The sequence below is a fragment of the Agelaius tricolor genome, unplaced genomic scaffold, assembly GCF_023055355.1.
Source record: "Agelaius tricolor isolate 1412-34295 unplaced genomic scaffold, bAgeTri1.0.p SCAF_25, whole genome shotgun sequence".
NCBI classification, from domain to species: Eukaryota; Metazoa; Chordata; class Aves; order Passeriformes; family Icteridae; genus Agelaius; species Agelaius tricolor.
In genome coordinates this window covers 7,416,159-7,431,363 of record NW_027269285.1, presented here as the reverse complement: position 1 = coordinate 7,431,363, position 15,205 = coordinate 7,416,159, and the positions used below count along the sequence as shown (strand labels likewise).

Sequence of the window (15,205 nt, the reverse complement as noted above, 5' to 3'; positions counted from 1 at the left end):
TGTGACAGCAGCCAGGGTGAAATGGGTCCATTGGGCTTCTTCCTGTTGCCACAAACAGCTGGGCGTTGTGGGCTGCAGAAATATTTTGAGGATTGTCTGTATTTCACGTCCTCCTCTGCATGAGGAATCTATTTGTTTTGGTTTCATTTCCTGCTCCAAGGAGTGGGGAAAAAGCTTGTCAGAGGATTCAGCGTGCCACGGATGTGTGGTCACATCTGCCCTGCAAAGCTGAGATGTTGAGAGTTCTGTGGAAAACTTTGATGTCATCATTTCTGGCACTAACCCACGACTGTGGTGTTTGAGCTTTCCTTGCACACTGAGGAGTCAGTTTAGGAGTGGCAGGTCAATAGGTTTCACTTTTTAATATCTCTGGAGTCCTGTCTGGCACAGCCCAGGTTTGATCTGCCCTTTCAGTTACTCTGTTCTCGGTGCAGGCCTTTCGGCACAGACTTCAAATGTTTTATAAACAATGTTTAAATGCAAAATCTGTTTGCTGTATGAACTGAACCTCTGAATCCCTCTTGGTACTGCTTCAGCAGTTGTCATGTCATGTATCCAGCTTTGGCTGGCAGCATTAACGCTGCAGTTCTTCTGAGAGCAGAGGGTGAAACATGAAGTTCTCCCAGGTCACCTTTCAGATACCCTGTTGTGCCATCCAGCTCCTGAGCTGTGAGATAAGGGGCTGGATAAGGGGCTGCTTTTTCCATGGGTCATAATTCCAAGCAACCCTCTCACCCATCATTTCCTATGGAGGATGTTTCTCACATGCTTCTTCATGTTCAGGGTTGAGCTGTGTGGAGTGACTGCATTTCTTTAGGAGCAGGTTGAGGTGGGTTGTGTAAGGCTGCTGCTGAATTGTATCATGTCCCAGTCCTGCACACAGCTCAAAAATTTTTTGAGTACAGGTTGACACTCTCTTTTTTCCCCCCACTTTTTTTTTTCCCATTACATAGGACAGCAGTGGAAATTATGTATGGTTTTTGTCAAATACAGAGTTTAAGTTATAATGAACAGTTAATAATTTTAGAGTTCTAGGTTTGGTGCAATCTCCTGAGATCAGAGGAAGGAAGAGTTTAAAAATAAGATAACAAAATACTGCATTAAGCTGTGAAGAAAAGCATATATGTAGTAATCCCTCCTTATGTGAGAGTATAAAAAATTTGTTTCAAGTAGGTGTTAGCAGATTCAGCCTTGTTGCCTTGTGTTTTATTGTCACCAGTAACATCACATTCCTCAGCCAAGGATGGAGGATGTTCAATTTGTAGTTTAGTAATTGTGCAGTTTCACTTCAGGTATGAGGAAAAATTGTGAGAATGGTGTGGTGTGAAACTGTACATTGAATTGTTTTGGCAACTGAGTTATGTCTGTTAGAATTAATTCCCTCTGGTTTGTTGTCCTCAAGCAAAGGTGTTGGGTTTTTGTTCTGGCATCTGCCCAGTGCCTGGGCTGGACTGGCCCTGGTGCCTGCTGGATGCTCAGCACCAGCTTTGCTGCTCAAAATAATTGTTCAAAGGTGATCATTATTAGCTTGGGTTCAGCTGTGTGTATAATGAGACACTAAAGTTTCCAAGCTCAAATCCAGCTCTGTGCCACAGAAGTGCCATGAGAGCTTTAGTCAGCTAAAACACTGTGTTTCAATTCTGTTGTCTTCTGAGGACTTTGCTCTCATTTTACTGCTGTAATTATGCCATGGTTAATTGGCAGGTTATTTTGAGCTAATCATTTCAGGCTGCTCCTCTCTAGGATAGCACTGTTAATGGTACATCAAGTCTGATAACCAGGGAACAAACCAAGAGAGGGAAGCAGGAGCTTCCTCCTGAGCAGCAGCAAGCCCTTGACTCAGACTCCTGTGAGATCATCTGGCCTTAGAGACCAGATTTCCTTGGTTTGTGTGGCTCAGCTTGGAATACAAAGTTCAGGGCAGGGAGACTCAAGTCTTGTAAAGAAATATCTTTTGTAAGTGCATTCCCAGTTTATATGAAAAAGGTGGATGCTCCTGAAATACTGCATTTCTCTTTTGGAACAAATTCCATTTTTAGCAGTTAAGCAGAAATTTGCTTCAAAATTAAATCTGATTGTGAAAATATAGCCAGATTTTTAATAGTCACTGAATCATGAGTTGTCTGAAATAGCTAGTTAAAGTAAGTTACATGTATGACCTTAGTTCTGATTTATAGGCTCAGCTGGATTAAAATACCTTGTACATTTGTTAGTTCAAAGTTGTGAAATGCTGTGTGAGTTACTTTTTGTACATGCTCAACACAACTTTTATATTAAAAATTTTATTAAGGTCAAAGTTAGTAAAACTGCCAGTGTTCTCTTCAATAAAAAAAATCCCAACCCTTTTCTAACTCTCTCCTTTGTTTTCAAAAACACTTAGACAAACTATATTAAACTGATTTTTGGTGTAGGAGGACAGTTTATGGAAAGAAAAATCAAATAAAAAATATTACTGTTCTTAGGACAATTTCTTAAATAAAGAAAATGTGTTAACCCTGGAGGAATTTGAGTGGATGCAGTGAGAGAGGGATGCAGCAGTGATGAGTAATCGAAGGTGTGGCTTTTGGAACCAAACCACCCTTCAGCTGAGGAGATTTTTGCTAAGCAGAAGCTTTACCTTCCTTCCAGTCCCAGCTACCCATGGATGGATCCTGCTGATTCACTGCTGTTTATGATGGGCTGTCTCCACCTAAGCATGACTCCAGCTGACTTTTATAGGAAGGCAGTGCAAATACCTTCAAACTTGCTAAACACTGCAGATTTCCAGCCAGGCTGCTTCCTGTTACCATGAATCCAATACTCTGGGGAATGGATTCTTTTGATTTTGTTTTACTAGTGTTACAACATTTGTTGCTATGGTTTCTATGAAATACCTTGCTTTAAGGAAATATGCTGAAATACATTTTTTTTTGGTTACTCTTCAGGCCTTTGCACAATTTGATGCTGAAGGAGATGGCACTGTTGATGTGGAGAATATGCTGGAGTCTCTCAAGAATTCTAGTGGTGCAAATCTTCAGGGGGAGCTGAGCCATGTAATCAGGCAACTGCAAGCTTGTTCACTGGTGCCAGGTATGAGAGCAAGTGTTGGAAGAAAGGGTTTCCCAAGCCCAGCCCCATAAAGAAGGTGCTGCTTCAATAAATTGCTTTAATAGCATTGCTTGTCCTAATCTTATCAAAACCATCCTCCAGAAGGTTCTTGGTTCTTTAGTGTCAAGCAAGTGGAGTTGTTGTAAATGAAACATTTCCCAGAATGGCATGCTGAACTTCCTTTCACAAATAACCACTGTTTCCCTCTCTGTGTGACTGGGGAGTGTCTTACCCCTGGTTGGTTCATCTCACAGACAGAAAATGCAGAATTTTAGTGAGTGCCCAGCTAATGCAGCCTTGTACTTGGTAACTGGAGGAATAAATCCTCCATGGAGCCTGTTCCAGGGGATGAGTCACATATTTTATTATTATTATTATATTGTTATTCAGCATTTGAAATCCTGATAAAACATAATTCAGGTTTTATGGTTTATAGTTCAGAAAGTGCCAGTTTCCAGAATTTGATTTCTGGGATAAGTGTCAGTTACTGGCTTTCCTTCCACATGTTTGATGATAAGTGGCAAAAGGGGATTTGCCTTAAAGGATCAGACAAGAAACACTAGAATTTGCTGCAGAGAGGACTTGGAGAGTGCTGTTCTATGCATGTACATGCACTGGGATTCAGGTGCCAGTGCTCAGGAGCTGACATTCAGCTGACCAAGATGGTGGAAAGCATTAGGAATAATCCACAATTCCAAAGGGAAAAGCTCAGTGTAGCTCAGGGTGAATGATTTTTCACCAAGTAGCAACTGCTTCACTTAGATTTTGAAGGTAAGGGTTTGGGGCAGCAAAATAAACAGGAGATTTTTGGTAATTGTTTTGAATACCTTCAGGCATTTCAAGTCACTGACAGAAATATTTCCCTGCACTTTTCCCTGCTGCAAAGTTGAGGTACATCCTCTAATAGTTTGACATCCTTCTCACATTGTGGTGCCTGAGGAAATGCTCTCTCTTTCTAGGCTTTATTGATATATTTTCTGAGTCCAAAGAGCGCCTGGGCCTTCACGCCTCGATGATCCTGAGGTTCCTGCACAGGAACCGCATCTCCAGCACTGCCATCCCCTACCCAGTGCTGGAGTACTTCAACAACATCTGCACCATGCGCTCCTCCGTGCTCAAGGACTCCTTGGATCGACTTCTCCTCAAGGAGAGAGGTGTGCAGTGCTTCCCTTCTCTTTCAGGATGTGAAAAATAGGCTACAGATAAAATGAAAACCTTTCTTGACTATTATGAAGTTGATCTGCATGCTTCTGTGGGTTTTTGTTGGTTTTTTGAAGTGCATAGATTATTTCATTAACTGCTCAGCAATCTGAGTAACACTCTGGAATGTTCTTATCTTTCTCCTGGGCTGTTCAGAATTGATGGTTACTCATTTGTGATATTCTGTATTCAGTCAAACATCTCTACTAGTTGCTGGAAACTTAGTTTCCATGTGAAGGTGGATGTTTTATGAAGTTGACTGTTCAGTACTAAAGATACTTTATCACTTTGGACTGGAGGTGATTAATCCTACCCTGTATCTCTGATGGGACTGGCCTGGTCCCTGCAGGGAGGGCTCCATTTCTTTACAGCTTGACTAGATATTTTCAGATTTCTGCACTTTTATTGAAATAGATCAAGTTACATAGGAAACAGGGTGCTTTGTCCTTTCCCTGAAATACATGAATTGAAGTTTTCTCCATTGTAATTTACTTTTGCCTTTCATCTGTTTGTATTTGGGCACAAAAATAATAAAGCAGTGTTAAGGCCAGTAATGAAAGGGGTAGATAAAAGCTATTGAACTCCAGGGAATGGAGTTGTTTTCATACAGAGAGTGGTAGATGGAGATTATTGCAATTTCATCTGAAATGAAACTTTGCTGTCTCCTAGTTCCTGTCAGAAAAATTCCTTCAGGGGCTGTGATAGTTCTTACAAAGGTATAACAACACTCAAAACAGGCCAAAGAAAAATATTCTGAGTGGTTTTTTGCAGAATACCCCAGTGATCTGAATGGTAATCAGGAGTCAGACAAGCTGAAGTCTGTCACAAAGTGCTACACACACATCGAGACCTCCTCCAATTCCGCTGATATCGACAAGATGACGAACGGAGAAACCTCGTCCTTCTGGCAGTCGGACGGGAGCGCTCGCTCCCACTGGATCCGGTGAGCTCAGGGGGCTGGGCTGGATTGATCCTGCCAGGCTGCCCCATGGCTCCCCTCCTCAGCTGGGCACGGGAGAGAAAATGTAACAAAAGGCTCTTGGCTCAAGGGCAGGGAGAGCTTTGTCACCAGCTGCCATCACAGACTTGATTCAGGGAATTTAGTTCAGTTTATTAAATCAGGCTGGGGTTAGGAGAAGCAAAAGCAAATCTTCTTCTCAGGCTTAGAGAAAAAGGGAAGAGAAGTTATCTCCTCCCGTCCAGAGGCACAGGGGGGTGGGGAGTGTGGGCTGCACTCAGTTCCTCACATGCTGGCTCTGCCACTCCTTCCTCCTCAGGGGCAGGACTCCTCACCTGCTTCCCCGCACCAGTGTGGGGTTCCTTCCATGGGAGACAGTTCCCCTCAAAGTGCTCCAGTGTGGGTCCTTACAAAATCACAGAGTATTGAGTTGGAAGGGACCCCCAAGGATTGCCAAGTCCAGATCTTAAGTAATTGGCCCTGATGGGGATCAGTCCTTCAGGAAGAGGCTGCTCCAGCATGGGTTGCCCATGGGATCACAAATCCTGCCAGCAAATCTCCTCCAGTGCACACTGCTCTCCCCCTGGCGACAAAGATCCAGCATCCAGCAACTTCTCACACCCTGGAGCCCCCCACTGCCAAAACTTTGTCACACAAACTCATTACAGGTGTAATTGAAAACAGCTGGAATTAATGAGAGACATATAATACAGATAAAAGCAGAAATCATTAATCCCTGCATAAAATTTAAAAGCCTGACTGCCAAATAAAAGGTCACCTGTGGTGACACAAAGCCTTGTTGTGTAGTGAAGCTTTCCCAGTTGTGATACAGATGCAGTGGTTGGTACTTGAATAGAAACACTTTGCCACTGTCCAGGAAGTTCCATGAAACAGAAATGCTCAATGAAACAGAAATGTTTAGTGGTTTTTTCAGTGGTAGATCTAAGAATGTGTGCTTCAAAGGAAAAAAAAAGTCATTTTGGTCATTATTAACATTGCAATTTTATTCCTGAGGAATGAATTCTCAGTTGAAAATATAGATAGAAAATTCTACAGTCTTTTAGAGGCAACTATTCTCTAAATCAAATTTTTTTAACTCCTTCACCATGGTATGGTAAAGAACACCTGTGAAGCATTAGGTAAATTTCAGAGGATTTCTTTGTGTTTGTAGAGGAGGAAAATGAGTGAATAATAATATAATATCTATTATATATACACATGTATAATATTATAATAATAAAAGCACGGTGCTTGACTTCTCTTTTCAAGAACCATTTCTCTTCTTTGCTTTGCAGTTTAAAGATGAAACCAGATGTGGTTTTGAGACACCTGTCCATTGCAGTGGCAGCTAATGACCAGAGTTACATGCCACAGCAGGTCACAGTGGCAGTGGGAAGGAATGCCAGCAGTCTCCAGGAGGTCCGAGATGTTCACATTCCAAGCAATATCACTGGCTACGTAACACTCTTGGAAAACGCTAACATTAGTCAGATGTGTGAGTCAATAAAGATACCATTGGGATTCTGCTTTGGTGCTTTTTGCAAGGTCAAAGGTTGGGTAGATCATGGAGAGATGTGTTGAAGTGGCATTCATCAGGGGTGACACTTTGGGCCTTGTTCTTGGGTCAGAGGAATTGTTTTAATGCTGGTTTAATTTCTAGCCTGTACGAGAGTTTTCCAAGCTTTTCTTGTGGTCTCTGTAACGTGGGCTAAGGGTTGAAGAGAAAAATGACTGAAGATGCAGTTTTAGCCTTTCAATGTGAAGTCATGGGGCAGTTTCAAAATATCCTTGCTTGCAGAGTGAAAGCATATGTTAGCTGATAGTATCTAGCAAAAAATCTGCTTTTTTTTTGGTATTGAAACTCTGAAGTTGGTCCAATGTAAGGCAGGTTTTATGCTTTTAAATAGTGTTATTTTTGATTCTGGTAGCTCTGTGGGTGCTATATTGGAATCAATCAAGAAAAGCTGCTCCTTCCTTAGATGGCTTCTGCAGCTTCAGGAATTTTGTCCCTTCAGTTCCAAAAGATGCTTTTCCCTGAGAGGAGCTTTCACTGCCACAGAAGTGGGCAGCAAGGATGTTGTTCCTCAAAAGTAATCAGGACAATGCCATCTGTGCAAAATGGTCAAGAACTTGTGTGAAAATTTTCATGTAACTTTAAACTTTGCCTTTGGGCTTTGCTCCTTTTCTGTATTATCTCCACAACCACTTGTTTCCAAGACACTTCCTGTGTATCTAGGTAGGAAGGTACTGGTGAAATAATCTATTTCCCACTTTTAGGATATTTTATTACAATTTTTCCTAGTTTCTAGCCATAGTATGTGTGATGGATGCACAGATGAATATTGATGCAAAGGGTAAATTTTCCAGATAAGAGGATGTGTGGTTGCCCATATCAAGCAATGCTGTTCCATACCCGCCATTACTTTTCCAAGAGATCCCGTACTAATTCAATATTTAGAATATCTATTCTTTTAACTCTTAATCTAGAAGAAATGGGAAAAAAAAAAATTGGAATTTGTTTTTTTTTTTTGACAGATGTACAGATAAACATCAAGCGTTGCCTTAGCGATGGCTGTGACACCAGGATCCACGGGCTGCGGGCCACGGGCTACCAGCGCGTGAGGAAGGTGGGAGTGTCCGTGTGCGACGCCTCGGCCATCTGGTACTGGTCCCTGCTGACCTCTCTGGTGACAGCTTCCATGGAAACCAACCCAGCATTTGTTCACACCATTTTACAGAATACTCAGTAAGTAGCAAACTTACATGGGGTGTGATTTGAGCTATTTCTTATTTTTAAAAAAAAAAATATATATACTTGCGGCTTTAGGAAGCAATCTGTTGTAGGTGACTGGTTTCTACGCCCTTCATTCATGTGTTTAAACAGCTTTTTCTGTCTCATTCTTCATGTGTTTAAACAGCTTTTTCTGTCTCATTCTTCAGGTGTTTAAACAGCTTCTTCTGTCTCATTCTTCAGATTTTGGATGTTTTTCTTCTATCCATTTGTATGTACTAGAACAAGTGTAATTCTCCTGGCTGTTTCATCTAATCTAGTTGTTAAACTGTGACTTAATGGATTTTAGCTACTTCTTCATTTTTTTAGAAAAATACTTCTGGCTTTAGGAAGCAATCTGTTGTATGTGACTGGTTTCTACTCCCTGTCTCATTGTTCAGATTTTGGATGTTTTTCTTCTATCCATTTGCACGTGCTAGAATAAGTGTAATCCTCCTGGCTGTTTCATCTAATCTAGTTGTTAAACCATGACTTAATGGACACTGAAAAATACATTTTTCACTGATCCATTTACTTGTAATGACTTTGAGCAGCCTAAAATTAATACATTTTTCTTGTCCAGTATTAATAATCAATAACGTTTACATCTTCCACTTAGGACTGAAGCTTAATTTAGCTTAATTTTCTGCAGATTTCTACTTACATAATGCCTTGTCATGGATTTTGTGGGGATATAGCTGAGTATTTGCACCATCTCCATGCAAATGTTTGCTTGGGGTGACTGACCATTTTCTGTGTAACGTTTCCTTGTTAGATTGCCAAACACTTCTGCTGGATGACTTGAAGGATTGGAATCCCAATAAAACCTCTCCACACCCACATGAGCTTTTACAGAGCTCAGTTAGCACAGTGTCACCACACTGAAGAGCAGGGCTGTCATTAGGTTAATGAATCCTCTAGGTTAAAGCCCACTAAGCCTATCTTTTAATTTATATTATCTGTGAAATCTCTTCAGAGTTTAGATAACTTCATACATGCTCATAATGCCATAGTTGCAGGCTCTGCTGAAACTGGGGGCCTTCAGTTTTGGTGAAGTTTAGAGATTTTTTAGAAATATGACATGAACACTGAGCTAATAAAGCATTGAAGAATTATAATGGAGAAATCCTGACTAAAATCATGCTTTCAGAAATTAGATTTACTGTTTAGAGTTATAAAGCAAAAGCCCCAAGCTTTAGAATTGGATGGAATAACTGTAATACTGAAAACTTTAGTATTGGATAGAATAACATTGGTGAAACCACTTGAGAATTCCTAATTTCAGGGATTATCACAATGTCTTTGGGAATTCAGAATAATCCTGATTTGAGCTACCAAGTGTCTTCCTTAGTTTCTCTTATTCTTCTTTTGAGGGAATTTCAAATCAATTTTCCCTTTATTCACAGGCTCTCGCTCAATTCTGGACCAATTTAAAATGAAGCAGTGCTTGGATACTAAGCTATTTCTAATGCTGTCACAGATTTAATTTAAAACTCCTTGATATGTTTGTCTCATTAAATCTGAGGTTGAGACTAGATAGATTCAAGATTACCCAGCAGTCACTGAACTTTCCCTGCCTAGAATGCAATACTGTGGTTCCCTTTTGAAGAGAATCTCTGTGTAAATAGATTTAGTGCATTCAGAAGCAATTTGCAGAGACCTGCCCACACAAAGCATGAAGATTCAAGCCTCTAATTCACATTAGGAGGCTCTTTTCTGCAATTCTGCCTGGTTTCCTGACATTATGTTTCACTTTTTCCTAGGAAAGCACTGCAGCACATGCCACCTCTATCCCTAACACCAGGCTCCACAGATTTTTCAAGCTTCTTATCACCAAATGTTTTGGAAGAAGTAGATAGCTTCCTTATCAGAATAACAAGGTGAGCTTGTGTGGTTGATTGGGTGGGAAGTGGTTTGGAAGAGTGCAAATCAAATTTTTACATCTTTACTCACATGCTCTTTTTTAAGTATCCTGAAAAATACAAATCCATCAATAAACAGGCACCTGGGAGGCTCTGTGGCAGTTTGTCTTTATTAAAAAGCAGAATGTCCCAGTTTTTCTTTTCACACTGGTGTTGTTTCTCCTCCCAGTTGTTGCACTACTCCAGAGGTGGAGCTGACACTCCTGGCCTTTGCCTTAGCTCGGGGGAGTGTTGCCAAAGTGCTGAGTTCCCTTTGTGCCATCACTGATCATCTGGACACCCCATACAAGGCTTCCTCCCTGATCTCCTCCATGGCAGCAGTCAGACAGAACCTGCTCTATAAATATGGTAATGCAACAATCCTGCATCCTTTACAGCCTTAAGCAAATACATTATATATATATATAGCTTTGAGTTGTTCCACTTGCTGGGTTTTAAAATGATCCAAACCTTCTTAATTAAAAACTGTCACTGAAATCACAACCTGGCAGCTAAACTGCCCAAAAAGTTGGTGATTGATCAGCTTTTTGTAATTAAAGAGTTCAACCAAGAGAGAAAACATGAACTTTGTAGATCATGGCCCCTGTATCAGCATGGGGATGATGGTGTTTGTGTTGCTTAAAAGGCAAATGACAAGAAGCATTTTTCTTCTTCCAGTAAAACATTTGTTTGTGTGAGTGAGCCTCTGTGAGTGCTCTCTCCTGCAGGCATGTACAAATGAAGATGCATTTTAAATGTAATGCCATTAGCATCTCTCTATGGTTCTTCCTTGTTTTTTTCACTTTTACAAGATGAGTTAAAATGAAGTTTTATTAATCTGAGTATTTCATGAGTGTAGAGCTGTTCATGGTCTGGCATCAGGTGGTGATTTTGCTGTATTTGCTGGACTTGTTTGATAAATCTGTATTTTCTCAGGTATCAACTTCTGAGATTCTCATTAGTGTCTCATGAAGCATTCATGAAGACCCTTTATTTGCCTTTTAGTCTGTTTTTTCAGTACTTCTTGTCTTGTGCCAAAGAACACGTGGATTATTTTATAATTATTGATGTTTACTTTCAAAAATTGTGAAAATTGGTTTGTTTTCCCCAGAGTAGGTAATGCCTTTTGTAAGACAAGTGGTTTTTCATGGATTGTGAATTCCAAAGTGTGGCAACAGTTGAAGGAACATTAATTGTCATGAATTTCATTGTCCTTCTGTCTGTATCTAAAACTCCAACTACTTTAGATTAATGTATCTCTCATATTCCAGTTTCCCTCCCTTTTTTGGGTCTTACAGTGGTGAAAATCTCATAGTTTTGTAATTTTTTCCCATTTTTATTTTCTGAACGAAGAGCTATGGAAAATATATTTTACCGTTTTAAATGAATTTGATAAACCTGTTGATTTTTTGACTTAGGAAAGCCTTTAAGACTCACTCTGCAAGCATGTGATGTAAAGGGAAAAGAAGATAAATCAGGGCCTGAAAACCTCCTTGTAGAGCCATGGACTGGGGATGGTAAGAGCCTGGACTTAAAATCCATAATTTTAGAATCATAAAAGCATTTAAGTTAGATGATTTCACCAAACATAATGATTGTTGACAATGCTGTGGTGGTGTTCTATATTTACTTCTATATATTTGATTCTTTATAGTTCTATGCTATGGAAGATTTGTAATTTTAAAAAATGTAAGCTAACAAACAAAAACCCAAACTAAAACAGTATATAAATTCGATTTTGCAGCAGTGTGGATTTGTCATAAACCAGTTTATTGTCAAAACAAGCCAACCAAACAAAAGATTGGATTTTGGAGAGATTTATTAATATTCTATGTGGAAGTCAGCAGTGAGCTGCCACAGGGAATATTCTCCTAGAGCAAACTTTGTGGGTTGAAGTCATGAATAGCTGTTAGTTTCCCAAATATTGATGGGGACAGTTTGTAGAAATCATTGAAATTCTCACTGCATGTACCTATTAATTCTCTTAAAGCCTCTCTTTGTTAATGCAGTGCTTTTATATACTGGATACAACCTAAACAAAGAGATTTGTGTTTCTTGACCTCCTTTTTAAGTGAAATGCCACCTAATCTTTTTTTTTAATAGTTTATTGTCTTGTGCAGTGCTACCGGTAAATGAAAGCCATTGTGACAGAAAATCAGGCACTTTCTAAATGCTTATTTTACACCTCTGTTAGCTCATGTGCATTATTTGAGTTTATTATTTAGTTATTTTGTGGCTTGTCTGCTGTTGTTTTGTGTGTCACAGTTTGGGGGACTATTCACTGAGTTCAGTGAATAGAACCACAAGCCAAAGTAACATTTGAGAATTACTAATAAACTTTAATAAGAAAATATTCTTGAAACTGCTGCAGATATTGCAGTACCCAGAGAGATACTGGAGGATGCTGTGTAAAATACAATATTTTAAGTAGTCTCTTTTATTTGGAAATATTTGTTAATGAGCATTTCACTGGAAAAGCTTTGTGGTTTTGTTTCCCCCCTTCAGCCCACTGTCCCAGTATTTTCTTTCATTCAGACTCTTTCTGTTCCCACTGCTGCTTTAGGTTTTCTCACTGAAACTGGCAAAACCAGAGCAAGTATCATTCTTTCTACTGGAACTGAATCTTCATTTCAAGTGACACAAATTAGAATAAAGGTATGTAGTTGCTGGGAGCTTTTGAAGTAGAAGATTTACTTTTTTCCCCTAGTGGTGGAATTGAATTTGGATATTTTTTATATGAACTGAAATTTAAATTCATTATGAAATACTGTTATTTTAGAGTTTTTCTTCAGTGTAAGTCAGGGAATTTCAGGAAAAGGAGGTCTTAAATTGTTCCAGGGAGCCACAAGCATGTAGTAAAGACATTTATTTTATATGGATTTTATCTATATCTTGCAATATCTATCTCAAGCCAGAGACTCATTGGTTTGTGGTTTCTCACTGAAGTGTGTGGATTTATATGCAAGGTCTTTAATCTTATGTTTAAAATAACTTTTTGGCTCTGTGAATAGCAGGTGTCAAGATACAAAGCATGTGAGTTCAGATTAAATGGAGGTATTTCAAATTCTGTGTAGACACCAGTGTCATTTGCATTTGGTGTGACTGTGGTTTCAAAGGAAGGTCTTGTGATTAAATCTCATGGCCAAGACTTCTCTGAGGTTTCTGCAGCTGAACTGGCTTATTTACTTAAGGCAAAGCTATAGTATTATTTAATTCCTGGAGCAACAATGCATATTTCTATGTCAGAGAACATAGAAACATGAATGGGCTTCTGGCAAGTAAATTTTACCTGGGGTTGGAGAGGCAGCTGAGTTGTTTTGCAGTGTAGTGATATTAATAGGGAAACATGATTTTAGTTTTGTTGGGTTTTTTTGAATGTAAAAGGAAAACAAAATGGGAATTAATATGCAGGACTGTAATATATCTAATTAATATGTGGAATTCTGGTTAATGTAAGGGTGCTGGCAGGGTGATAAATACAGTATACAATAACCATGTGCATGATCTCAATTCAGTGGGTTACAGGAGCTTTCATAACATTTCTCTAAACGTGTTTGATGTTCCTGTGCAGTTCCAGAGAGCAGGATTGTCAGGATCTGGTTGCTTTCCATAATTCTTTATTTTCCTTGCTGCCCTCGTGGCTCTGCCCTCCAGGTGCGGCGCGGCGCCATCGGGGCTCAGTGTGGGCTGGTGTTTGCCTACAACAGGGCCTCAGAAAAGTTCCATGCTGAGGAGCACTTCAGAAGGTTTGAGAGCTATGACAAATGGAAGCTGAGGGAATTCAAACAGTTTTTAAAAACCAGGTATCAATGGATTTTTGCAATGCATGCATGGAAAATTAATGTTATATTTGATCATTTTGCAATGCCACTCCAGCTACTGAGAGTTGTTCCAGGTGACTTAAAAATGGAGCATCATTTAATTGTTGTTTGATTTTAATGAGCCTCCATTTGATGTGTTGAATGAAATATGCATATAGCTGTTATTTTCAGCCACTTGATTTAAAGACCTGTTATAAAAGGGATATAGCAAAATTGGGGGGATATAGGAAAATCTGCACTTGGGATGCAGATCAGTGATAACAGAAAATTTTTAATTAAGTTTTATTAAATCAATTTTCAGAACTCTTGCTTAGGAGTAAGGGGAGGTTAAGGGGCTCTGACAAAAAAAGCTTTCTTGATTTTTTATTTTTTTTTACCTTGCATGTGATAGAGTTTTGGGTTTGTGAAACTTTCTGTTGTCTTTCATCTTTATAGCCATAAGATGCTCTAAGTGTTTTGTTACAGTATCAACAGCTTTGCAATGTTTCTAAACTTTTTCTTTACAAAATGTGTTACATTCTTTTATTCACAGAAGCAGTTGTTCTTGTGATGATTTGGGAGATGATGATCCTATTGGCTGGTTTGAAGTAGAAGAAGAATGGGATGAAGTTGATGTCAAAATGCAGCAATGCAGAGTTTCCCAAGTAAGAACCCACAAAAACCCATTGGCCCAGTCACAATGAACAGGGGCTCTTTTCTGTGTCAACTGAAATAAACCTAATTCTGTTTTGTGAGGGAGAACTCTGCTGTACAGAGAAAAAAATGAATAGGCTTCTAGTTAAGTGAATAATTGAACTTTTGTCCTCTGAAATAGTTACTTTTTCTCTGCATGCACACACATATATATATGTATAACTGTAGTTAAGCTGGGCTTCATGATCAAATTTAATGCAAAGCTATGTGATAATGTTCAGATTACTGGTTTTAATATGATTGTTGCTTTATTCTAGTATCTAGACTATTTAACTACTGTGTAGTCATAGCATTTATTCTTTCAGAGCCAGGTTTTTCAATCCTTGTTTCAGTGGGCAAACAATTGCAAATTGTTTCCATCAGTTAGGCTGTTGTCCCTGGAGAATGGAGACTCTTTCATTTTGAGAATGGCAGAAGATGGTTTTGATTTGAAGTGCTTGGTGCATTTATAGGGAATGTTCCATTTCAGATCATGGTTCTGGAATCAGCTGTTGTAGTTCCCCAGTCCATCTGCACTGTGGGAATTAAGAGAATTGGTGACATTGTTGTGTCAGCTGGGATTTTTTTCTGACTGCTGCAGAGTAACCAGTGCCTGTGGATGGCACGACTTGCTGTTCCTTCAGTTTTGTGCTCTGCACCTCACTGAGAACAGACTGATCAAAGTATGTTCTAAATATTACATATTGATCCTCTGCTTGCTTTTAAAAGCATCTAATAATTCTTTAACCTGCAAGAATAGTGCAGCTGTGGCAGTGAGGAGCAGTGTGTGCAGAAT

At 39.4% G+C, this 15,205-nt stretch overlaps 1 protein-coding gene across 2 annotated transcripts in view; it reads left to right on the top strand.

The window, feature by feature from the left end:
- The window catches only part of ZZEF1 (zinc finger ZZ-type and EF-hand domain containing 1), a 59,315-nt gene that overhangs the window by 1,647 nt on the left and 42,463 nt on the right, over positions 1–15,205 (top strand). For both annotated transcript variants that reach the window (XM_071448117.1, XM_071448116.1), the window contains exons 2-12: positions 2,925–3,069; positions 4,047–4,241; positions 5,059–5,230; positions 6,541–6,740; positions 7,781–7,991; positions 9,779–9,895; positions 10,107–10,285; positions 11,335–11,433; positions 12,480–12,571; positions 13,571–13,719; positions 14,270–14,381. In XM_071448117.1, the coding sequence (XP_071304218.1) occupies positions 2,925–3,069; positions 4,047–4,241; positions 5,059–5,230; positions 6,541–6,740; positions 7,781–7,991; positions 9,779–9,895; positions 10,107–10,285; positions 11,335–11,433; positions 12,480–12,571; positions 13,571–13,719; positions 14,270–14,381 (1,671 nt within the window). The remainder of the gene's footprint in view (positions 1–2,924; positions 3,070–4,046; positions 4,242–5,058; positions 5,231–6,540; positions 6,741–7,780; positions 7,992–9,778; positions 9,896–10,106; positions 10,286–11,334; positions 11,434–12,479; positions 12,572–13,570; positions 13,720–14,269; positions 14,382–15,205) is intronic.